Genomic DNA, 27288 nt, shown 5'->3' with positions numbered 1-27288 from the left:
GGAGAAGCTGACCTAAGATAATACATATGGTGTGTTTTTTCTTTGGTCATTGGCAGCCATACACCTCACCCCACGCTGCCAGGTCCACATCTTTGAGTGATGGTTGTCATTCTCTTTGAAGTAGCCCTGCAGGACCCAACTCCGAGCAAGGTTCACCACAGAGTCCATATTTCACGTTACATCATTGCAAACGTGCCCTCCAACCCAGTAAAAATCCACCCAGTCACTCCTAGGTGATGTGATAGCAGATACGCAGTCAGAAACCTATTTTTACGTATTCCATGTAGAAGATAAAATGTATCTTATTTTTTCTTCTTGGACTTTCCCCATTCAAAATAATTTCTATGGAATACATTTAAGGACATCAATGTACTAAAATGTTTTGTCTGTGAAAGAGAGGAACCATTAGGACCAAAAGGAGTCAAGGAGCTTGTATATATAATTAAGACAATGATGGTTACTTTCGATCCTGGGTAAAGGTTTCGTTTCATATTTATATCCCCAAGTTTGCAAAGATAACCAATTAAATGTCATCTTTCATCCTCCTAGAAAACAGTAATACCTTCGCCCTCTGTGGCTTTGGACGCTGTCAGTGGAGTCACTGATAGATTTCGTTCACTTTTCTAGATCCAGCGGTCCTGATATTGTGACTCTTCTGATAAGCTACCAATGAAGCAAAGGAAACATTTACCTTTCTGTTCTTGGTCACAATCACTAAACTCTTCCTAACTTCATTAAAATCTATCGCTAAAACCCCACCAGCATGTTGTCGCCTTTGTTGAAGGTGTGCATGTTCACTTCCTACCTCTCCAAGCCCAAGGCCAAGCCTTGTAGTTCTGTGTCCCCCTATTTTGCTCGGCACGGGCCCAGAGTCACACCTGCCAAACGTATCAATCTCATGGGAAATGAAAGTCTATCAAGCCAGGTAAATAGGGTCTGTACAAGATTCAACCTATTCATGGGTCCAGGCGACTTTGCAAGCTAGAGCCTCAACTTGGCAGCTGCAATGTACTTTTCTACAATGTAATTTCCACACTCCTTTAGCTATCTGCTGTAAGGTGCACTTGGTTTTCTTCCTAGCTCCATCGTTCTACAACTTGATCCATTTTCCCGCCTCCCTGAGACATTTACGTCCTCCTGAACTCGAGGATTTCAGTACTTCAGATTTCTGAGGAAGGCAGTTTATTAGGAAACCTGTGTTTGCTCAAGTATGTGGCAAGTCCCACTTGGCCAGCAAGCTAAATGTGATTCCTTGAAATTTTCTTCCAAGCATGGACTCCAGGGAGCTAAATGTAACATTCAGTCATCAACAGGATAATTTAGGTTCATTCTTTCTACTTGACTTCTAAGAAGGGATTGGAGTTCACGCTGGTAGTCTCTAGAAAATGCAGCTACCTTCCCACCCTGTAGCGGTATGTTATTATTGAAAGAGCCACCTATTTCCTGCGCTGGCTTCCTCTACGCCTTGGGACTTAGACACAGTGTCTTTTCAGACGTGCTGACTCTTTATGGCTTCGGCAATGTAATAGTGGATAAATGCCGTTGGCCGTTTACCATTTGGGATTCAACTCCACGTCTGGATCTTGTTATGCAGGCATTTTCAGAGCATTACAGCTCAGCTGTGAAAGCACTCTGGCTTAAAGCGAAAATGCAGTAGAACCTTGCTAATCTAACAGCTTAATCACACTTACCACCCCTTCACAGCAAGGACTTAATAGTAAGACTCAAAGTGAGGCTTCATGTCTTCAGAATGCACAGGAACACATTCTTCTGATGACTGTGTTATCATAAATAATCTCCAACTTTGCTTATTGAAGCAAATGAGACATTACTTTACCGCTGTGCTATCCTTTTAATGCAGCCTTCAAGGATAGCTTCAAAATGCTGGAGAACTTGACTGAGATATTCTGCCTAATGCCTTGAATTCTATCCTTCAGTACCAAGACTCTGTGAAAATGTATTGTGATCCCGGGCCATTTCGTGTCTTCAGGTGCCAGAAGACAATCTTTAGAGGAATGTTCTAAACAAGGAATGTTTGGATTTAGATATGGAAAGTCACACATATATAATTCTAATTCTTTGGCCAGAGTAGCTTAGTACATTTTCTCTCCCTTTGGGGGTGAGGGAAGCTTTCGTATTCATATTGAAGTTGTTTCCAGTTATCTAAACAATTTCCATGGCATATACTAGATAAATTTGTTTTCTATTTACCTTCTCGCCATTCATAAAACAGAGAGTGTGTTTCCAAAAGAAGAGAGACTGAAAAAGTGACCTATTGTTATTTTTGAAATCTAACTGATCTCACCTAAAATTCTACTATCTCTAACCAGGAGATTACAGTTGAAAGTTTCTGTGTGTGTGTGTGTGTGTGTGTGTGTGTGTGTGTGTCCAAAATCGTTATACTCTTCTATATGAGGAAGTTTTTTACAGATTCCAGAAGACAGCCTTCAGTAACAAAGCTTAATGGAGATAACAAGAGGGAAAAGTTGACGGCTCATGTTCACAAGTTCCCACGAAAATGACTACCAATCTATCCAACAAATATGTTTTCTACTGAGTATAGTCCCTGAATCTGAGTACAACACAAATACCCTGTACAGATGGATATGGCCATTTTAAGTGACTTAAAATGTCTTGATGGTTGGGGTTATAATCCAGTGTCGTGCAGGCTTCCCGTACATGGGGCTTTAGAATGCCCAGTCTCTGGTTATTTCAGAATAGGGTCTAGGTATGTGACTTGCTTTGTGGAGATCCCTTATTTTTTGGCGACAGGTTGCTCAAGACTTCCAAAGTAATTGGTATTCTCTCTTGTTACTTCATCTATTCTACAGATGACATTTGTCAAAGATGGAAAAGACACCTCAGAGTTTTGCCCTGACTCAAGTTGTCCCAAGTGATGTCAATTCAACATCACTCCTTATAAATAAACTACTACAGACCCAATCATCAGAACCAAAGTTTCTCTTCAAGAAAAGGGTATTTTTCCATATATGCAAATTGAGCGAGATATTTCTCTTGTCAGAAACTCAGCATCATTGTATGTGGCAGGAGAAACATCAGTAGTAATCCAGTATTCCAAAGAATTCTTAGCTGATACCTTCATCTTTGAGGGAAGGAATTCCTAGGAAATCAGTGGAGAGTAACCGCTGAGGTCTGCATCTCAACTTTTCTGGGTTTCATGATCAGTATGATCTTTCCAAGTGAATTCTTGGGAGTCTACAGAAAATCTTTGCAAATTTAAAAATAATCCTTTACAAACATATGTGAAATTATGTCCCTGCCTTGCTCAAAACACTCCCCTGAGGGCTTCCCTGGTGGCACAGTGGTTGAGAGTCCGCCTGCCGATGCAGGGGACACGGGTTCGTGCCCCGGTCCGGGAAGATCCCACATGCCGCGGAGCGGCTGGGCCCGTGAGCCATGGCCGCTGAGCCTGCGCGTCCGGAGCCTGTGCTCTGCAACGGGAGAGGCCGCGGCTGTGAGAGGCCTGCGTACCGCAAAAAAAAACAAAAACAAAAACAAAAACAAAAAACACTCCCCTGACTTCCCATGACATTCGGAAGAAAATTCAGTCTTCACCATGCCTCCAGGTTTCCTCATGGCTGGCCTCTGCTTGAATCTCTGGCATCCTTGCCCTCCCTCATGGGTTCTGTTCACCATGGCCTCCTTGATATTCCAGCCTCCAGCCTCGAGCCTGTGCACCCACTGTCCCCCTGCCAGAAATGCTCTTCCCCCAGATGACTCACCCTACACCTGTGACTCGTTCCCTCATTTGGTCTCTGCTCAGATGTCTCTCCTCCTCAGAGAGGACCTCCCTGAACCCCCGTTATGGGCTGAATTGTGTCCTCCCAGAATTCATATTGAAGCCCTAGCCCTCAGCATCTCAGAATGTGACTATATTCATCAATAAGGCCTTTAAAGAGGTGATTAAGTTAAAAAGGGTTTGTAAGGGTAGCCCTAATTCGATATGACTGGTGTCCTAATAAGAATAAGAGATTAGCACAGACAAAGACACACAGAGATGACCAAGTGAACACACAGTGAGAAGATGGCCATCTGTAAGCCAAGGAGAGAGGCCTCAGAAGAAACCAAAACTGCTGGCACCTTGACCTTGGACTTCTAACCTCTAGAACTGTGAGAAAACACATTTCTGTTGTTTAAGCCGCTCTATCTGTGATATTGTGTTACGGCCACCAAGCTAATACACTCCCCCAATCTAAGGGCCCTTCCCTGACTACTCTCCCCCATTCTGTGGTTTACATCTCTTCCTAGCCCTTGAGAGTACGAACTTATTTATTTATTTCATTTCATTTTTTTCTTTTCCATTATGGTTTATCACAAGGTATTGAATATAGTTCCCTGTGCTATACAGTAGGACCTTGTTGTTGATACTTTTTAAAATTGAGATTTAATTGACATTATATCAGTTTCAGGTGTACAATGTAATGATTTGATATATATATATATATATATATATATATACACACTGTGAAATGGCCACCACAACAAGTCTAGTTAACATTCACCATTGCACATAGTTACAATTTTTTTCTTGTGCTGAGAACTTTTAAGGTCTATTTACTTTCTTAGCAACTTTCAGATGTACAATACAGTATTACTAACTACAGTCACCGTGCAGTATGTTACATCCCCAGGACTTATTTATTTTATAACTGGAAGTTTGTACCTTTTGACCACCTTCACACGTGGTAGGTGTTCAGTAAATATTTGCTTAATGAATTAATAAATATATTAAATAATGCACAGTAGTCTAGCTCTACAATAACTCTACTAGGAGCTCTGAGCCGTGTATGAATACAGATATTAAGGTCTTATGTTTAAATCAAATGAAGCAACTTATTCCCTAAATGTATAGAAACTTGGATTGAAATGATTATAATCCTGGCAGGCACCTCGGAAATGACACTGAAATGAAACTAAGAACTAGAAAGTTACTAAGTGGAAGCTGTGAATATGATATCAAATTCAAGAACATAAACGGTTTTTCTTTCTGCTTTCTGGTCATTATACTATATTTGGAATAGTTAGGAAAAAACACACAACAAAGAAGCTAATGTTCTAAAAGGCAGAGATACTTGAAAGTCTTTGAACACCTCACCAGAAATAATTTAACCCAATAAGATTAAAATTCCAGATCAAAGGTAGCAAAAATACAGAAAGGGAAGAAAGACAGTTGTAAGACCTCCCATTCCCACACACGTTTACCACCACGCCAATAATTAGTAGACGTGGGGTTCCCATAGCAAATAATTTCCATTTCCACCACCTGTAAGAAATAGCATTACATCAATGTTCTCGGAAACATAGCTGGTCTCCATCACTCATGATCTGATTGGTCTAGGAACAGATAAACAATAGAGAAAAAATAATGATACACAAGGATGAATCTTTACCATCATATAATCAATCAGCAAACATGTATTGACTACCTGCTACTATTTGAAATTCTATCCATGGTGTCATAGGAAAATCCAATATTATATTCAAAAGCTTCACGTGATTTATGTAGTCAAGCAAATCTACATTAAATGGATATTAAGTCCCTCGCTGGAATGTAAGCCAGGGCCATGACACCGATTCACCTCTGTATTTCAAGATCCTTACACCTAGTTAGGGCTGCAATAATATTTGTTGAATGAATAAATGAATATCAAAATAGAAGTAAAAATACGGCAGTGGCTCCGTTTCTTGAGTGACCCATGAGTCATGAATTCAAAACTGTTAGAATCTTTAAAAGGACTTTGGTCAGCAAGCTTTGTAGGGAAAAAGCAGGCTACTGGACATCCAATCCAAAGACAAAGATTCCCTACACTCAACCTTGTGGTCAAATATCATCCAGTGTCTACCACTGACTGCTTTGCTGGCAGTGGCAACGAATGTCTGTTATTTTGGTCTGTCCTGCATGGACTCCCTCCTTCTTTGAATACCGACATCTCAATTTGCCTTTCTCAGCCTTGATTCACACAGTTTAGGTGGAGCCAAACCCTCTCCCCACCCAGTGAAGATGGGCAATTGGCTCAGGTCAGGCCAAGCCAAGGTTGCCTTCCACTTGACCACAGTGATGGGTTTAGGGATATTAGGTGACTCAAGACAGGTCCACAAGACTCAAGGCCAGATTCATGCTGGGACTTCAGAGGGAAAAGCCTTGTCTTTTTACCAAACTCTAGACTTTATTTATTTATCTTCGTTTCTGTGCGCCACTTTCTCAAGTTGCGGCGAGAGGGGGCTACTCTTCATTGTGGTGCGCGGGCTTCTCAATGCTGTGGCTTCTCTTGCTGCGGAGCATGGGCTCTAGGCACGCGGGCTTCAGTAGCTGTGGTGCACAGGCTTAGCTGCTCTGTGGCATGTGAGATCTTCCCGGACCAGGGCTCGAACCCGTGTCCCCTGCATTGGCAGGCGGATTCTTAACCACTGCGCCACCAGGGAAGTCCCAAACTCTAGACTTTTAGATGTAGGTGTGATGCTAGTCAGTTTAACCATGTTAGCAGAGAGGTAGGCAACTCTAGAGGTGGAGAAAGTGTGTGTGTGTGTGTGTGTGTGTGTGTGTGTGTGTGTGTGTATGCACGCGCGCGCTCATGCCTGGGTGTTCACACGCTTGGGCATGGTGGGGGGAGAGGAGAAAGAGAGAGAGAGCGCGTGAGAGAGCATGCAAGCCACCATTTAGTCACTTGGATACAGCCGTGCCTGAAACTGGATACACATCACCAATATATTCCCATAGTGCTTCAGCAAATTTGAGTTGGTTTCCCGGGCTCTCTAGCAAAATAACTTGAATAATACAACAACACAGAGCAAGCCTCAAACTAGTCTGCTTCTCAGTGGAACATCCCATGGTGAAAGCAGTTGTCAAGAAAAAGGAATACGGTAGACTGTTTAGTCCCAGGCCTTGAAAGTTTGTTGTTCTCTCCGTCTGGACTCGAGGCTTCTGTCGCAACCATGCTTCTCCAGATCATCATTCAGGCCAAGAGGCATCCTAGCTTGATCCCTATCTTCATATTTACTGGAGTGGGAGGTACTGGAGCAGCGCTGTATGTCTCGCACCTGGCGTTGTTCAATCCAGATGTCAGTTGGAACAGAAAGGATAACCCAGAACCCTGGAACAAACTGGGTCCCAATGATCAGTACAAGTTCTATTCAGTGAATGTAGATTACAGCAAACTGAAGAGAGAAGGTCCAGACTTCTAAATGAAATGTTTCACTATAAAACTGCTTAGAATGAAGTTCTTCCAGAAGCCACCTGCACAATTTTCCACTTAACCAGGAAATATTTCCCCTCTAAATGCACGAAATCATGTTGGTGTATTGTGCTGGGGTTTACACTGATTAATAAATAGTCTGAAACTTGAAAAAAGACAAAAGAAAAAGGACTACAAATTATGGACAAGCATGGAACTGGGAAAGTTACCTCCCCCCTCTGCGCCCAAGTTTCTGCATCTGTGAAATGGGGATAATAATGAAACCTCCCTCGCGGCATTATTGTGATTAAATAAGTCAATAAGAAAAGTGTTATATGAAAGTATCCCAAATGTTGGTACGATTGGTACTATTATTAGTTATTGTTACTATTATTGTTATTTCCGTCGTAAAAATGATTATATCAATGCTAGAGTTCTATTGCTCTATGTGAAGGCTCTACCCTGGAGTCATATTTGAATTGTTACCACGTTGAATTAACTACCCATAGGGTCTATTATTGGATACATTGAGCATTTATTCAATCATTCAGAAAGGAAATCCCAGCCAAAAACAAAAAAGAAAGAAAGAATTACAAAGGAACTTCCCTGGCAGTCCAGTGGTTAAGATGCACTTCCAGTGTAGGGGGAGCGAGTTCAATCCCTGGTCGGGGAACTAAGATCCCACATGCTGCTGGGCTCCCCAAAAAAGGAAGTCCACATCCAAGTCTGGGATCTGGCCTGACTCCTGAATCCACAGGGAGCACCTGTGGGCAAATAGGAGACCCCTGGAGGACAGGGTCCTTATCAGTACAAGAGCCTGTGGCTCCATCTGCGCCTGTGGAATCAGGCAAACTTCCCTCCTCTGTGGAATCCAGGAGGGAAACAAGTATTTTTAAGGGAACGGAGGGAAAAGGATAATGGTAGCTTTAGCTTGAATCTGAGGCTGCTGTAAGAGAGAATAACAGTGTTGGTAATTTCTCCTTCCTGTTTAAGCACTTTGGTGAAGTGCCTTCCCCTAAATTAAACTGGGAAGTAAGAAAAGACTAGTTCACATGCCAGCATACAGACCCACAGGCCCACTTGGCTGCAGATTTCTAGCACACGGGAGTTGTCTTAGAGGAGAACTGGGGAACTGGGCCAGACTGCAATAGCAGAACTTCCCTCCACTGCGGGAAAAAAAGAAAATGAACTTCAGTCATCTCAGTCAAAAATGTACTGAGGTTGGGCTTCCCTGGTGGCGCAGTGGTTGAGAGTCCGCTTGCCGATGCAGGGGACACGGGTGCGTGCCCCGGTCCGGGAGGATCCCACATGCCGCAGAGCCGCTGGGCCCGTGAGCCATGGCCGCTGAGCCTGCGCGTCTGGAGCCTGTGCTCTGCAACGGGAGAGGCCACGACAGTGAGAGGCCCGCGTACCGCAAAAAATAAATTAAAAATAAAAATGTACTGAGGTTTTCTTCCCAAATCCTTTATCTTTCTTCTCAGTCTCTTTTTCCTCCTTCTCCTCCGCCTCCTCTTTTTAAGAAAAACTGTGGTAACATATACATATATGTTATATGTTATACATATATGTATATGTATACATATATGTTAAAAACTGTGGTAACATATACCATATCCATAATGTTAAAGTGTGCCGTTCAGTGGCACTGAGTACTTTCACATTGTGCAACCGTCCGCATCATGCATCTCCAGAACTTTCTCATCATCCCACCCTGAAACTCTGTCGACATTAAACACCAGCTCTCCATTTCCCCTCCCCCTAGCCTCTGGTATCCACTATTCTACTTTCTGTTTCTATGAATTTGACTGCTCTAGGTCTCTGATATGAGTGGAATCACACTGTATCTGTAGTTTTGTAACTGGATTATTTCACCTAGCTTAATGTTTTCAATGTTCATGTTGTGGCATGAGCCTGAATTTCCTTCTTTTTTAAGACTGGATAATGTTCCATTGTATGTACCACATTTTGTTTATCTATTTATCTGTTTACGGACACTTACGTTGCTTGCACCTTTTGACTCTTGTGAATAATGCTCCTATGAACATGGGTGTACAAATATACATGTTCCAGTACCTGATTTCAATTCCTTTGGCTATATGCCCAGAAGTGGAATTGCTAGATCATGGGGTAAATCTACGTTTAATTATTTGAGGAACCATCATACTGTTTTCCTTAGCAGTTATACTGTTTTCTATTCCCACTAGCTATGCACCATGGTTCAATTTCTCCACTTCTTCACCAGTATTTGTTATTTTCTGTTTTTCTTTTTTAAAAAAATAATGGCCGTATTAATGGGTGTGAAGTGGTATCTCATTATGGTTTTGATTTGAATTTCCCTAGTGATCAGTGATGTTGAGCATCTTTTCATGTGTTTAGTGACTTTTTGTATATCTTCTTTGATGGAATGTCTATATATTCAAGTCCTTTGCTCGTTTTTTAATTGAGTTATTTGGTATTGTTGAGTTGTAAGAGTTCTTTATATATTTTGAATATGAATCCCTTATTAGATATATGATTCACAAATATTTTATCCTGTTTCCTGGGTTGGCTTTTCACTCTGTTGATAATGTCCTTTCATGCACAGAAGTTTTAAATTTTGACGTAGACCAATTTATCTGTTTTTTCTTTTGTTACCTATGCTTTAGGTGTCATATCCACAAAATCATCACCAAATCCAACGTCATGAACTTTTTTCTTTATGTTTTCTTTGAAGAGTTTTATACCTTTGACTCATGTTTAGGTTTCTGATCCATTTTGAGTTAATTTTTGTATATGGTGTAAGGTCCAACTTCAGTTTTTGGCATGTGAATATCCAGTTTTCCTGTCACCATTTGTGGAAAAAAAAAAACAACCCACAATGTTTAGTTTTGAAAACACTCATAACTGTGAGGTGTAAGATCTTTTCTCACTTCTTTTAGTGTTTGCTTTGTGTATGTGAAGCTCTGTGAATAGCTATATACTCATGTAGAACTGTTATGTTTTTTAATGAATGATCCTTTATCATTGTGAATTGTTCCTCTTTTTCTCTGGTTATATTCTTTATCCTGAAGTTCACCTTGTCTGATATTAATATAGACACTCAGCTTTCTTATTATTAATGTTTGTATAGTATATCTTTTTCCATTCCTTTATATTTAAATTAGATCTCTTGTAGGCAATGTTCCATTGGGTTTTACTCTCTTATCCAGTTTGACTTTTAATTAAAGTATTTTTATTTAATGTAGTTTGTGATATGGTGGGAGCTAAGTCCAACCTTACTATTTTATTTTCTACTTGGTTATTTGTATTTTTTCCTCTTTTCATGCTATCTTTTAGATTATTTTTAGATTCTATTTTCTCTCTATTGGCTTATTATCAGTATCTACTTGCCTTATTGTTTTGATGGAGTATAGAGTTCACAATAAGCACCTTTAACATCACAGTCTACTCTCAAATCGTAATATACCACTAATATGTACCCTAAGAACCACACAATAGCTGTACTTCCATTTCTCCCTTGGGGTCATTTAAACAATTGTTGTCATTCACTTTACTTCTACATATATAATAACCCCCACAATACATTGCTATTATTTTTTTCCTTAAATGGTCAATTCTTTTTAAAAGAAAATTTTAAATTAGGGAGACACTTATTTTGTATTTATACACACATTCACCACTTCAGTGTTCTTCCCTTCGTGTAGAGCCAAGCTTCCAACTGGTATCATTTTTCCTTCAGCCTGAAATGTTTCCTTTAACATTTCTTATGGTGTAGGTTTCCCGGATAAAAAGCCTTGTTTTGCTTCCATTTTGAAGATTATTTTTTCTACATATAGAATTCTACTTTAACCTTTTTTTCCCCCTTCCATCTCTATAAGAACACATTTTCCTTGTCTTCTAGCTAGCATTGTTCCTGACAAGAAGTCTGTGAGCATTCTCGTCTTTGCTCCGTATATGTAATATGTCTCTCTTTCTGGCTCCTTTTAGTAACTCTTTTATCACTGGTTTTCAGTAACTTGTGATGTGTTTTTATTTGTATATTTTCTGCTTGGGATTCATTGAGCCTCTTGAATCTATACATTTATAGTTTTCCTTAAACTTGGGAAAATTTTGGCCATTATTTCTTCAAATAGCATTTCTGTCCCCCCTTTTCTGGTACTCCCATTTTATATATGTTAGACCGCTTAATCTTGTCCCACAGGTCACTAAAGCTCTTTTCATTTTTTTCAGACTCTTTTTCTTCTCTGTGTTTCAGCCTAGATAGTTTCCTTTGTGATTTCTTCAAGTTCACTGATCTTTTTTTTTCTATAGTGTCCAATCTCTTGTAAAACTTGTCCAGTGAATTCTTCACTTCATTTGGTTCCATTGAAATTCCATTCATTTCTTTTTTTATAGTTTGTATTTCTCTCCTCAGTATGATCATGTTTTCCTTTGATTTCTTAAACATATTAATATGAGCTATTTTAAAGTTTTTGTTTGATGATTCCATTATTGCTATCATTTCTGGGTCTGTTTCTTATGATTAATTTTTCTCCTGATTATGAATCATACCATCTTGCTTCTTTGAATGTTTAGTAACTTTTGACTGTGATTTAAAATTTTTTTAATTAATTAATTTATTTATTTATTTTTGGCTGTGTTGGGTCTTCACTACAGCACGCAGGCTTTCTCTAGTTGCAGCGAGCACGGGCTACTCTTTGTTGCAGTCCGCGGGCTTCTCATTGCAGTGGCTTCTCTTGTTGGGGAGCATGGGCTCTAGGCACAGGCTTCAGTAGTTGTGGCTTGAGGGGTCTAGAGTGCAGGCTTAGTAGTTTTGGCTCAGGGGCTTTGTTGCTTCGCGGCATGTGGGATCTTCCTGGACCAGGGCTTGAACCCGTGTCCCCTGCATTGGCAGGTAGATTCTTAACCACTGCACCACTAGGGAAGCCCCTTGATGTGATTTTAAATTTCACATTGTTTTGTGTCTGGCTTTTGTTGTCTTTCTTTAGAGTATTGATGTTCATTTTGACAAGCATTAATTTACTTATGGACTAGCTTAATTTTTTTTATTTTCAAGCTTTGTTAGGTCGAATCTAGAACATCCATTGTTTTAGGGCTAATTTATCTCTACTACTATGGCCTAACTGTTCTGAGGTCTCTAGTAAATGCCTCAGTGGTTGTAATAAGCAAAATAATGGCCTCCCCAAATGTCCACATCCTAATTCCTGGAACCTGGGAATAATTAAGTTAAATGACAAAGGGGAAATAGGGTTTAAGAATTAAGTTTTGCTAATCAGCTGACTTTAAATTAGGGAGATTATCCTGGGTTATCTAGGTGGGCTCAAGGGTCTTTAAAAGCTGAAGAGGGAGGCAGAAGAGAGAACCAGAGAGACAGAGTGTGAGAAGGACGCAGTTCAATGTTGTTGACTTTGAAGACAGAGGAAAGAGGCCATGAGTCAAAAAACAGTGGGTGGTTCCTAGGAGGGAAAAAATGCAAAGAAACCGATTCTTCCCCAGATCCTCCAGAAAGGAATGCATCATACCCGCATTTGGGTCTTACCCCAGTGAGATCCGTGTCAGACTTCTGGTCTACAGAACTGTAAGTTAATACATTTGTGTTGTTTTAAACCACTACACTGAGAGTAGTTTGTTACAGCAGCCGCAGAAAACCAAGGCAGTGGTCAGTGAGATTTTTCCACGCTGACTGGGTGGAACTCAACTGTCTTCCAGATAACTGTGAATGCTGAGAACGTTTCTGTTTATGGCTCCCTCGTGCTTCTTTCACCTTGTTTTGTTTCCCTTCCCTCAGGGATTATAGTCCTGCTGTCCGACATCTGAAAATAATTGTATCACATATTTTATCCAGTTGTCTAGTTGTTTATGGCAGGAAGGGAACAAATAGTACTGGTTATTCCAACATGGCTAGAGGCAGAATATAATGTGTGCAACTTTGCATATTGAGAAACAAAATTATATAGCATGACTTTTTTTTTTAACATCTTTATTGGAGTATAATTGCTTTACAATGGTATGTTAGTTCCTGCTTTATAACAAAGTGAATCAGCTATACATATACATATGTTCCCATATCTCTTCCCTCTTGCGTCTCCCTCCCTCCCACCCTCCCTATTCCACCCCTCTAGTGTATATATGTCCATGTCACTCTCTTACTTCATCCCAGCTTACCCTTCCCCCTTCCCGTGTCCTCAAGTCCATTCTCTAGCTCTGCGTCTTTATTCCTGTCCTGACCCTAGGTTCTTCAGAACCTTTTTTTGTTTTTGGATTCCATATATATGTGTTAGCATACAGTATTTGTTTTTCTCTTTCTGACTTACTTCACTCTATATGACAGATTCTAGGTCCAGCCAGCTGACTACAGATAACTCAACATCGTTTCATTTTATGGCTGAGTAATATTCCATTGTATATATGTGCTATATCTTCTTTATCCATTCATCTGTCGATGGACACTTAGGTTGCTTCCATAACATGACTTTTTTAAAAAAAACCTCCTTAAGTGTAGAACTGAAGACCCAGCTCAGTCTTATGGTCAAATTAAAGCACGGCCTTCTTTTGGTCTTGGCAGCCACTGCTGATGACAAGATGAACTTTGTATGTCTTCACATGGTCTTCCCTTTGTGTGTGCCTGTAATCTAACCTCTTCTTTAAGAACACGAGTTATATTGGATTGGTGCCTACCTTAGTAACCTCATTTTAACTTTTAGTCACCTCTTTAAAGACCCTATCTCCAAATATAGTCACATTTTGAGGTCCTGGGGGTTGGGGCTTCCACATATGAATTTGGGAGGAGGTGGCCACGTCCAACACGTAACAGTGCTTTCCCATGCTTAAAGTTACTGTTTCCAAAAAGACTGGAAATCTTTTCTTCCTCTGTTTCTATGGCCCATTGACTGTTCTTTATTAGTTAATGGCAGCGGGAATATTTAATGAGGTCAACTTGATTTGCTGGACAGGGTACCAGAATATGGTCAAGATACAATTCCTTCCCTCAAGGGGCTCTCTGCTTGTGGTGGAATTATACTTTGGAAATATTAAAATATTAACTGATTTTTTTTTTTTGTCCTTAGTACTTTCTTCTACCGACTGACCCACAAACAAATTTCTATACACCCTGGACTCTCACATAAGCTTCTTTATCCTCACATACCTATAAGCAGCATGAAAATGCTGAGTCTTGGACCAATGGAGGGAAGCCCTACAGTCAAGAATGAGTGAAAAATCCCCGGTTAACTGACAATGAAATTCCAAACAGAAACGAGAATGCCTGCATCCAATGATGATATTGAAGACCAGATGCCCATCCCCACAACCTAAAACTTAGATGGAACTCCAAAAGAAATTAGGAAAACCCCCAATGAACTAGAATTCCTTTTCTGCTAAGTCAGAAGCATGGAAACTCAAGAAAGGAATTGAATAAAGAAAGTCACATTTCTTGTACCTGAAATCAATACCTATGATATTGTCTATTTGGGAAAGGAAGACATTTCCATAAGAAGAGAAGCATTGACACTGGCTAGTAGATACAGAGAGTAAACAAGCTGTGTAGCAGACACTTTCTATAGCAGCTCAAGGCCTTTGAAGCCTGTGGAGGTGGAGAGGATATCACGAATGGCCAGTGACCTTCTTGAATATTAACTGACCATTCTGGTTAAGGCAGGGGTCCCCAATCCCCGGGCTGTGGACCCATAGTGGTCCTCGGCCTGTTAGGAATCAGGCCGCACAGCAGGAAATGAGTGGCAGCTGCTGCTCCCCATTGCTCCCCATCTATCACATTACTGCCTGAACCATCCCCTCCCCATCTGTGGAAAAACTGTTTTCCACAAAACCGGTCCCTGGTGCCAAAAAGGTTGGGGACCACTGGGTTAAGGTGAGGCACTGTGCCTAACAAGCTGGGTACTATAATAAGCAAACCCCAAATTTATTTATTTTTCATTAATTTTTATTGGAGTATAGTTGCTTTAAAATGTTGTGTTAGTTTCTTCTGTGCAGCAAAGTGAATCAGTTATACCTATACATATATCCACTCTTTTTTATATTTCCTTCCCATTTAGGTCACCACAGAGCACTGAGTAGAGTTCCCTGTGCTATACAGTATGTTCTCCTTAGTTATCTATTTTATACATAGTAGTGTATATATGTCAATCCCAATCTCCCAATTCATCCCACCTCCCCTTCCCCCCTTTGTAACTGTAAGTTTTTTCTCTACATCTGTGACTCTATTTCTGCTTTGCAAATAAGTTCATCTGTACCATTTTTCTAGATTCCACATATAAGCGATGTTATATGATATTTGTTTTTCTCTTTCTGACTTACTTCACCCTGTATGACAATCTCTAGGTCCATCCACATCTCTGCAAATAGCACTATTTTGTCCCTTTTTATAGCTGAGTAATATTCCACTGTATATATTACCACATCTTCTTTATCCATTCCTCTGTCAATGGACATTTAGGCTGCTTCCATGTCCTGGCTATTGTAAATAGGTGCATGCATCCTTTGGAATTCTAAGCAAACCTCAAATTTAAAAGTTTAACCACAATAGTTTACTCCTTGCATGTGTAACAGTTTGACAGTGGTGATCCTGGTTGCTTCCTCCACACAGTCATTCAGGGACCCAGGATGCTAGGTCTCCCCAGCGCAAGGCGGAACATTGTAACAACAATACAGAGAATTCCTAATGAAAGGAATCATCACAGTTCCCATTCATCGAGTGCTTCCTGAGGGCCAGGCACTGTGCTGAGACTCACCATTCCGTCCTCACAACAACACTCTGTGAAGAAGCCAGGGCTTGGAAAGGCTCACGCCCAATTTTGCCCAACCACAAGCCAGATTCTTAATCATTCCACTCTACATCAGCTTCTTGATTTATGCTGATATTGCATTCCTGAGGAGTGACAGTTAATTCAAAAACATGTAGAGCAAAAATGAATTTTCTCACCAGAAATGAAGGGAAAGAAATGCAAGAGAAATGCTCTAGTAGACTGCAAAAGATTCCAGTCATGTAAATGTTTTTGCTATATTGCATTAATATGAACAGTAAATAAGCAGTTTATGGGGAAAGTTGAATATATTAAAATTTATTCATGGAATAACAAGAAAAAAATAGCCACTGACTAATGAAGAACTGGCCAATATAGCCTGCAAATGTGAGTATGCAAGTCTCCATTTTCTACATTATGAGAATTTTAATGTGTGAAGTCTCTCATCACATTACTGGCGTTCCCAGCCAAACAATGCTGTTACTCTTGGTGGCCCTGCTTACATTTTTTCTTAGCGTTTTCATCAGAGAGAAGCATACAGCCAAAGCCTATGACAATACTAATTAATAATAATAATAGTCAAGAGCAAACACTCACTGAGCACTATGTGCAGACACTATTCTAAACACATGCATTGATTCATTTAGCCTTCATGTTCACCCACTAGGATAGGTTCTTTTATTATCTCCATTTTACAGATGAGAACACTGAGGCACTGGGAGATTAACTTCCTATGATGGTTGCTTTTATGTGTCAACTTGGCTGGGCCATGGTGCCCAGATATTTGGTCAAACATTATTCTGGATGTTTCTATGAGAGTGTTTTTGGATGAGATTTACATTTAAAGCAGTGGACTTTGAGCCAAGCAGATTGCCCTCAATAATGCTGGGCGGGCCTCATCCAATCAGCTGAAGGCCTGAAAAGAACGAAAAGCTAACCTCTCTCTAAGCAAGAAGAAATTCTACCAGCAGACTGCCTGTGGACTCCATCTGCAGCACTGGCCCTTCCTGGTTCACTAACAGACTGCCTTTGGATTTGAAGTGCAACTCTTTCCTGTGTCTCCAGCCTGTTGGCCTCCCCCATCAGATTCTGGACTTGCCAACCCTCCACAATCACATAAGTCAATTGCTTAAAATAAATCTCTTTCTACATATGTATCACATCCTACTGGTTCTGTTTCTGTGGAGAACCCCAACTAATACACTTGCCTAAAGTTATATACCCAGTAAATGGCAGAACTGGCTTTCAATCCTGCAGTCTGGTGCCGAAATCCATAGTCTTGATGGGAACTGTCCTGTTAGCCCTTGTCAGTGCACCTGGTAACCTCTATTCTTATGTTAGTTGCTTTTTCCCCACTTCTTCAAATTAAATGACCATATTGGTTAAGATAATGCAAATTGCCTAAGAAGCTAGCTGCCATAATAAACAAACCCCAAATTTCAGAGGCCAACCACAATATACGTTTGCTTCTTACATCTACCTGTAGCCATTTGACAGGGGCCATCCTGGTTGCTAGGTGACCTTCCTTCACACACTCATTCAAGGGACCCAGCGGCTTGAGGCTCTGCCATCTTCAACAGGTAGGGTCCAAGGTCACCCTGGGGCTTGACTCCACTCCAGCTAGCCAGAAGGGGAAAGGAACATGGTAGATCATGCATGAGAATTTTTATAATCACTATCGCTAAGGAATTTTTTGTTAAAACAATTTGGCAAGCAGTTTAAATTGTGTTATTCTGAAATTATTTTATGTGCATGTGTGTTGCTCATTCATTGTTCTTTTTCTCTTTTTTTTTTTTTTGCGGTACGCGGGCCTCTCACTGTTGTGGCCTCTCCCGTTGCGGAGCATAGGCTCCGGACGCGCAGGCTTAGTGGCCATGGCTCACGGGCCCAGCCACTCCGCGGCATGTGGGATCTTCCCGGACCGGGACATGAACCCATGTCCCCTGCATCGGCAGGCGGACCCTCAACCACTGTGCCACCAGGGAAGCCCCATTTTCTTTTTTTCTTTTTTTTTTTTATTGTTCATTTTAAAGAATGTAATTCTTTAAGATGACATTTAAAAGCACATTTTAAAGTTGCTCATTTTATTTCAAACTCCTTAAGTTAACAGGGTGTAAAATGAGAGGTAGGTGCATTTCTTAATGAATCAACCAAATTGACTAGAAGGGTTGTTTATATAGAGGATATTATGAGAGAAGGTTGGAGGTAAAGTTGGGACAATATTATGGAGGGCCTTGAATGCCAGGCTAGGCGGCTTGGACCTTTTCCTTTGAGAGATCTCAAATTCTTGCTCTTTCTCCTCTGAACTAACAGCCCTTATTCTCTACACTAACTAATCATAGGTGATGTTCACCACCACACTTGAGTGTGATAATATTTACCTCATCATTTGTTTGTTTCTCATTGCCTCTCCTCCCTCCACACCCATTGCCTGGATAAACTGTATGCATCTCAAGGGCAGGACCGTGACTTACACTCTTATTAATGCTGCACAAGCCTAGCAGAGCATCTCATATGTGAAGTTAAGGACTACATTCTGTTGAAATTCAAGAGATGTCCCTGCACCTTCAAATATCCCACAAATTGGTGAATGTAACTATGCATCTAATTTTCTCCCAAAATGCAATATATTCTAACTGAAAAATATGAATGATGTCTTGAGGCTTCTGATGACTTTATAAACTACCACGTTCCGGTTGGGGCTCTCACCAAAATGACTTACCCAATTATGCTCCCTGGCTCGGGGATTGCATCCTTTAACTGTTTTCACATCATAAAGCCAAGCTGCCGTCACATTTGGCATTCTCTTCTTTGAAATGTCTATTATTAGGTGGGGAATCTCTATTTCTCAGGCCTCTTTATTTTCCTTTCACTTCTATCACTAAGACTAGCAGTCAGCTGATATTTTTTTAGCACTTTTTTGGGGGAGCAAAGCATTTAAAAAAAATTACATCAAAAATTTATTGCATAAGGAATGACCAGTAGAGAACAAAATCCTATTTGTGCTGGTAGTCAGCTAGGATCACTCACTAGCTGAGAAACTCGCTCCCACCCACGAGCCTGGGACTCAAATTCATGGCTCAGCAAAATTATACATGACCGTACCTCATGGATCTGGGATTTACAAATAATCAAAACCACGTGTGCTGACTCTAGAGACGGTAAGTATCTAGGATATAATAGCAAATGTGACAATAGCATTGATACCACTAGTTACCAAGCTGTGTGACTGTGTGTGTGTCAAACTGGATATGTGTCTGTATGAATACATTTGCATACAAACGTGAGTGTGGGCATGTGTGTATTTTCAAGTTCTTCATTGCTACATAACAAGCTACCTCAAACAGTGGCTTGAAACAATAACCATCATTTCTTCACCCACTCAGTTCTGGGACTGACTGAGCTCAGCTGGGTGATTCTCACTTGGGGTGGCTCCACAGCTGCAATTAGCCTGTGAGTGGAGCTGAAATCATCTCAAAGACCTCTTCACACACATATCTGGGGCTTGGACTGGGAAAACCCAAAAGATCTGGGAGTTAGGGCTGGAAGATAGGCAGCTCCTTGGGCATCTCTATTTCTATTTGGTTTCTCCACGTGGTCATTCTAGTATGGTGGCCTCAGTGTAGCTGGACTTCTACATGGCAGCTCAGCACTCCAAAAGCATGGGTTCAAGGAGAGAGAGACAGAGACAGAAACAGAGAGAAACTGTAGCAAGATGGGTGCTATGCTCTTACAGAATCCCATGCACATAATCATGTACGTCTTATTGCCTTTGCCACCTTCCATTGATTAGGAGCTTGTCACAAGCTCCGCCCACACTTGTGGGGAGGGGAGTGACACAAAGGTATGAATACCAGGAGGGAGGAATCATGGGGTCCTCCTAAAGGCTGTCTGCCACATGTAATGAAATTAAGCAGTGTGTTCCAAATCACATAGCTAGTAAGCCCCACACATAGGATTTGACCCCCGGTGGTCTGATTCCAGAGTCCCCATTCTCAATTATCATACTAGAGGGACATGTGGTGTGAGTGCATATTTTCAGCTGTCATAATCCTCTTTTTAAATGAATACATTCTCCTGTGCATCCTCAGTTAGTCAGAAACTAAGCTGACAGAATCATGCTTCTGAGTCTGCAAAGTTGAAGACCAGCCCCCAGGACAGGACATGGTAACTTCATGCAGGTAATGCCACACCCATCAATGAGGCTTCCTTGCTGATACCTTCAGGTCATAACTATATACCTAATATATTTGTATAAACAGAGGAAGATAGCTTGTCAGAAGACCATACATTTCCTTGGAACATCTTCAGGCCAGATGGCACGTGGGCAGGAACAAACAGCTAATGTTGCAATGGAAGCAACTGGGGGAAAGTCCTGTAGATGCTGGGCCTTCAGCCTTGGGAAGGACTCCAGCAGCAGCTGATTCTCTACCATACAACGGGCTGAAAAAAACACATCTCTGTAAAAATAAAGAAAAGCCTAACTGAGTGCAGCTGCCATCCTCCCAATAATTAGATTCGGAGGATTATGCTGAGATGAATGGAAGATATCATATGGTCACTGCTAGAAATATTTGCCATCTTTGTCTAACTGCACTACCAGATACTAGAGTTCTTAGCAGACCCACATATGTTTGTTTTTAATTAAAATGTGCTGAATGAACCGTTAGCTACACTGAAATAATGAAGAAAAGCAACACAAGACAAATCGGCTAATTGACAACTCCAAACATTCTATTTTATACCCTTCAGTTATGTTAATGGAGAGTTCCAATATGTTCTAGTTGAAATAATAATTACACAGCACAGTTACATAATAACCTAACAGGTAGATAAAAATGTTATAAATAACTACAGCAGCAAAACCCACAAATGGGTCAAAGGATCACAAATTCATTTACTCAAGTCTTTCTTCCAACAAGTACATATTGAGTGCATACTGCTTATTATGTGTCAGGCTCTCATAGGTTAACGCTTATGATGAAATATTCCTAGTGTTTTCCAATACACATTTTTGTTTAAGACAGCACGTTCTGTGAGTATCGAGGTGCTACTCAGGGTACCTCTCCAACCACATGATGAAACAAAACAGCAAGCAACTCTTGAAAAGGAGAGACCATAATTTTAAGACATTTCAAAAGCTAGTTTATATGAAGGCAGAGAATCTGGCCAAGATCTTGACAAATTACATTTTATTCAGTGCACAAGAAACTAGCACAGCTGCCTGAAGGAAAATGTGTCCTGGGATAGTGTACACAGAGCAAGGCCAAAGGGCAGCCGTATTCCAAGTAGACCGTAAACAGGGGATTGATCGGAAGCCTTTCCAAAGATCATGGCAGAATTTCAGCTGTGCGATAACCAGAATTCTGGCCAAAATTGGGAGTGATGGAAACCGTCACATATCTTTGGATATTTTGTGGAGATTAATCCCTTGGCTGGGTCGTCTCTGATGAACGAAGGAGAATAATTCAGAGTCAGTCACAGAACACTCTTGCTCTTAACTGGAGGGGCAGGATATCAATGAGGTAAATTAACTCCAGGGCATTTAGAGTTTATTTACAACTAAACTGCAAAGCCGCCATCTCATCCATATTCAATCAGAGAAAATTGTGGCTCATCCAAGACAAGATATGAGCCAAATTTGGGGCGAGGCGAAGGGTGACATCATCTGAAAGGGCTGGAAATGAAGTGCAAATTTGAATATCATCTGTATATAAGTGATAATTAAAGCTGTGAAACGCGATGTGCGCCAACAGAGAAAGTTAATACAAATGAGGAAAACAGTGTCCCAAGCTACGTGGTACTTCTGAAATGGAGATTTTTTAAAAAATAAGGTAGTGGGGACAAGATTTTCTTTCCTCTTGAATGATCTCAAGACAAATGCAGGTCACGTGTGAGAAAGACGCTCATCTACTTGCAGAGAGTCACTCAATCACTTGATAAAGTAGAGGAGTTTTCCTGTAAGATTTACATTCCAAGGAAATAAGTTACTTCATTTAGTTTAAGGAAGACCATTCCCTCCCCCCAAATAGATCATTTTGGTAAATAATAACAATGAGAATCACCCATTGAAGCTGACATTTGCTTGTCCTTTTCAAGTTCAGTATTATATTTGGGCAGGAAACACAAGTTGCTTTATCTGGGTGTTAGGTGATTTCATTCATGCAATGAAGAAATAGTTTCTCTTTTCCTAGCTCTGTCTGAACACTGTAACAGTAGCATAACTAAAGGAAATGAAACATGAGTCAAATGGAATGGAGACTAGTTCATAAGGAATTATTCATTACAAAAATGGCAGCTTTTGCCCTAATCACCCCTCTAGAGATCTATGACTTAGGGCTCTCTTTTTCTCTCTCTCTCTCTCTCTTCTTTTTCTTTTCTTTTCTTTTTTTTTTTTTTGGGCTACCAGCTCTCCAGGTCATAGTATCTTCCAAACAACCTGTTCCTCAGTAGCATGGGCTGAGTGTGGAGTGACCCTCACCCTGAGTAATGGGTGTTATGGGCTGAATTGCATCCCCCCACAATTCCTATGTTAAAGTCCTAACTCCCAGTACCTCAGAACAGGACTGTACCTGAAGACAGGGTCTTTAAAGAGGTAATTAACTAAAATGAGGTCATCAGGGTGGGCTGTAATCCAATATATGACTGGTATCCTTATAAGAAGAGGAAATTTGGACACAGACACACACATAGGGATGACCATGTGAAGACACAGGGAGAAGGCGGTCATCTACAAGCCAAGGAGAGAGGCCTCAGAGGAAACCAACCCTGCCGACACCCTGACTTCAGACTTCTAGTCTCCAGAGTTGTGAGAAAATACATTTCTGTTGTTTAAGCCTCCCCAGACCATGGTACTTTGTTATGGCAGCCTGAGCTGACCAGTACAATGGGACAAAAGAAGTAGGGCCAAGGATACGATGTACTTTCCATGGAAGAGCCTTACCCTGAACCTTTTCTCTCATTCTAATAGACCTACCTCATAGACTTGTTTGTTCTGTCATCATGAGCAACAACAAAAACAAAATTTATTTTACTTCTCTGAGCTTGAGTCTCCTCGTTTCAAAACTGGGATGAAAAGTCTCAAATTATTGCTCTGGAAGTAGATTTTCTTTTTTTTTTTTTCTTTATACATTTATTTATTTATTTAGTTTTGGCTGCATTGGGGCTTTGTTGCTGTGTGCAGGTTTTCTCTAGTTGCGGTGAGCGGGGGCTACTCTTCATTGCAGTGCGTGGGCTTCTCATTGTGGTGGCTTCTCTTGTTGCGGAGCATGGGTTCTAGGCACGCGGGCTTCAGTAGTTGTGGTGTGTAGGCTCAGTAGTTGTGGCTCACGGGCTCAGTTGCTCCGCGGCATGTGGGATCTTCCCGGACCAGGGCTCGAACCCATGTCCCCTGCATTGGCAGGTGGATTCTTAACCACTGTGCCACCAAGGAAGTCCCCTAGATTTTCAACAAATTAACACGAACTTGTCTCTTTCCCCTCTTCCATTCCCTATACAGTCATAAAATACTATGGCTTCCCAAATATTTTTTTCATCAAAATATCCTATTAAGGTTTGAATTTAGTCTGGTTTAATCACTCACTATGTGACTTTGGATAAGTTACTGAAACTTACTGATCCTCATAACCTGCTTCACAAGGTTATGAAAATAAAAATTGAAGTGACAATTATTTAAGGCTTCTTAGCAGAGTTCCTGGTACATGGTAGGAGTTCCGTGAAGGTTGCTTTCCTCCTTCTAAAAGCATGAGCCCGGCTTCCCTGGTGGTGCAGTGGTTGAGGGTCCACCTGCCGATGCAGGCGACACGGGTTCGTGGTGCGCTCCGGGAAGATCCCACATGCCGTGGAGTGGCTGGGCCCGTGAGCCATGGCCGCTGAGCCTGCGCGTCCGGAGCCTGTGCTCCGCAACGGGAGAGGCCACAACAGTGAGAGGCCCGCGTGCGGCAAAAAAAAAGCATGAGCCTGTTATCCACCAGCAGAGAAATGTTTATTGCATTTCATTGATATTATACTTGTTTTATTTATTTATGCCCCTCTTCACTCTAAAAGGAATTTATCACTTCAGGAAAATATCTCCAGGATAAATTAGCCTTCATAAGGGAAAAATAGTATGGGGTGGTAGACAAGGCCATGGACCACATTTCTATAATGAACTCAGAAGAAAGTTCAGAGGGCTGATCCTTAAAGCATCCTGTAGTTGCATGACCTCAAAATGCAGTGGGAAGGAGTAATGCTTTGCTAGGAAGGTAGAGGTGAAATGAAGTCTTGCTTTGCAGCTCCCTTATGGTTGGACTTCACCCCAAAATAAATGTAAAGTATCTTTAGGAATGGATGAGTTGGTCTTCCCTTTTGCTTTTTTAACCTCTTTAAAAATTTAAATATATAAAAACTACAAAGAATATAACAACCAAACTCCCATATTATACTACCTAGAATTAGAAACCATTCACATCTCACCATATTTGCTTCCAATATTTTTTATTTTTTTTTAATCGGGATAGAGTTGCTTTACAATGTTGTGTTAGTTTGTGCTGTACAGCAAAGTGAATCAGCTACATGTATATATATATCCCCTCCTTTTTGGATTTCCTTCCCATTTAGGTCCCCACAGAGCATTGAATACAGTTCCCTGTGCTATACAGCAGGTTCTCATTAGCTATCTATTTTATACATATTAGTGTACATATGGCAATCCCTATCTCCCAGTTCATCCCACCCCCTTTTCCCCCCTTGGTGTCCATACATTGGCTCTCTATGTCCACTTCCAATATTTTTTAAAGAAGTCACGTTTAACCAACTGATATGGCTAAAGTCACGTTTAACCAACTGATATGGAGGCAACCTCCAGTGCCTTTGAATTGATCCTTCCAGAACACTGAAATGTTTATACATATACAAAAGTTATTTGTGTAGGTCTGTGTGTGTGTTTCATGCCCATAGTGGTGAGTGGTAGCATATGGTACATACTATTTTGCTAATCAACATAGATTTTGCAACTATTTTTCAACTCCACATTGTTCTCTGAGTTGAAGCTGCACTGTTAGATGTGTATCTCACCCATTCCTCATGGGGGCTGTTTTATGGGATGTATTGTGTGCCCCCAAAACTCGTATGTTAAAGTCCTAACCCTCAGTGCCTCAGAATGTGACTATTTGGACATAGTGTCTTTAAAGAGATAATTAGGTTAAAATGGGGCCATTAGGGTGGGCCCTGACCTAATATGATTAGCCTTTATGGAAGAGGAGATTAGGACACAGACACACAGAAAGAAGACCATGTGAGAACACAGAGTGAATACAGCCATTTGTAAGCCAAGGAGAGAGGCCTCAGAAGAAACCAACCCTGCTGACACCTGGGTCTCAGACGTCTAGGCTCCAGAATTGTGAGAAAATAGATTTCTGCTTTCTGCTTAAGCCACCTGATCTGTGGTACTTTGTCATGGCAGCCCGAGCAAACTAATACAGGCAGCGAAGTATTGCACAGAATACACAGCCTACAGTGTTTTTAGCCATTCCCCCACTGGTGGACATTTAGATGGAAAAGCATAAATATGCATCCTTGAACGTGGCTCCTTGTGCAAGAGTATCTCTAGATAATACCTAGAAAGGAAATTGCTGGGTTATACAGGAGGCACATTTTCAAACTTTCAAGATGCTGTCAAATTGCTCTCTGAAGCATGTGTCAATTTACACTCGCACTGACAGTGAATGAGAGGACCAGTTAATTCCCTCACATCTTAGCCAACATTTAGTATCCTCAGACTTAAAAATTTTGTGCCAATGTGATTGGCAAAAAAAGTGTTTTCTTAATTGCACTTCCCTAATTATATATGAAGTTGACTATCTTTTCATACATGCATTGCCCATTCTTATTTCTTCTTCTATAAATTCTCAGCTCATATCCTTTGCATGTTTTCACTTTGGGTTGTATGTCTTTTTCTACCTGACTTGTGGGAATTATATACATTTTAGATAATAATCCTCTGTCTGCTAGCTGTTTTATAAATCCTTCTCCCAGGCTACCACTTATCTTTTAATCTTGTTCATGGTGTTATTATTTATTTATTTATATTTTGCGGTACACGGGCCTCTCACTGTTGTGGCCTCTCCCGTTGCGGAGCACAGGCTCCGGACGCGCAGGCTCAGCGGCCATGGCTCACGGGCCTAGCTGCTCCGTGGCATGTGGGATCTTCCCGGACCGGGGCACGAACCCGTGTCCCCTGCATCGGCAGGCGGACAGTCAACCACTGCACCATCAGGGAAGCCCCCCATGGTGTTATTTTGGCAAAAGTTTTCTAATTAGGTGTAATCAGGTGTACCTATTTATACTTTGTCTTTTCTGTGTCATCTAAAAAAAACAAACAAACCTTTCCTCTCCAAAATTCATAATTTATTTTCTCACAATTCTGGTTTTTTCTTATGTTTTCTTCTAATAGTTCTAGAGCATTTTCACCATGTTTAGATCTTCAGTACATCTTTATTTCTGTGATTGGGATAGGTAGGACTTTCTAATTATTTCCCCTTTGAGAGTCAACTGTCCCAACACCATCTACTGAAACAGCAGATACTTACTCTAAAAAAAAAAATCTCAGTAAAGCACCCACAGACCGTCTCATTTTAAGTAGCGTAATTTTCTGATAACTCCTCCAAAATGTATTAGGAGGAAAACGTGCCCCTAGGTAAGTAAATAAGCTGACTTAAATGGGTATTTGGATATGAGCCAAGCAAATGCTAGAAGTTGTCTGCCAAAAATGGTTTTGATGTTGGAAGGGTTGATGTCAAGCCCTTCTTCCTGACAGTCACTGGATAGTGGGACCAGGTGTCTCTCCGAGGCCATTCCGAGTGTGCAATGATTAAACCATCAGTGGCATTTAGAAGGCTTGTCCTTCCATTGTCCCTGGCAAGGGGATGTGCCTCCTGCCCACCAGAACAGTGACCCCTGCATGGAAATCTCTGGAAGGACATGCTGAAGCCAGCTACAGTATTGTCTCTGGAGATGGGGGATGCGTGTTTGTGGGGAGGCTGATTTTTTGACTGAATTCCCGCCTTTTTCTTTTGGACCATATGCATGTATTACCCACTCAAAATAAGAATTTCTTTTTAAAGCTAAAAAAGAAAAAAAGGCAATATGTCACTAAGACACTAAGTAAAACCAAGAGAAAACATCCCTGTGCTATTCTGTCTAAAAAAAAGAAACATAGATTGATGAGAATTTTGGAGAGAAGTAATTCAAATAGAAATTACACTTCACCTTAATTATTTGAATAATTTAGACCATTGGTTTTCAGATATTTCTTAGCCACAAAAACCTTTGTTCAAACTAGACCTTTCTCGGGACTTCCTTGGTGGTCCAGTGGTTAA

At 40.9% G+C, this 27288-nt stretch overlaps 1 protein-coding gene across 1 annotated transcript; it reads left to right on the top strand.

The window, feature by feature from the left end:
* Positions 1 to 6954: 6954 nt before the first annotated feature.
* On the top strand, positions 6955 to 7323 carry LOC309819091 (cytochrome c oxidase subunit NDUFA4-like; the record flags this gene model as incomplete). The annotated part of the gene is made up of 1 exon (XM_082649177.1): positions 6955 to 7323. The coding sequence occupies one exon, from the start codon at positions 6955 to 6957 to the stop codon at positions 7201 to 7203; it is 249 nt and encodes an 82-aa protein (XP_082505303.1). The 3' UTR covers positions 7204 to 7323.
* Positions 7324 to 27288: the final 19965 nt, after the last annotated feature.

The sequence above is a fragment of the Grampus griseus genome (assembly GCF_964374135.1).
Source record: "Grampus griseus genome assembly, chromosome: 2".
In the NCBI taxonomy this organism is placed as follows: Eukaryota; Metazoa; Chordata; class Mammalia; order Artiodactyla; family Delphinidae; genus Grampus; species Grampus griseus.
The sequence above is the reverse complement of the archived record's forward strand: the minus strand, read 5'-3'. Positions and strand labels throughout refer to the sequence as shown.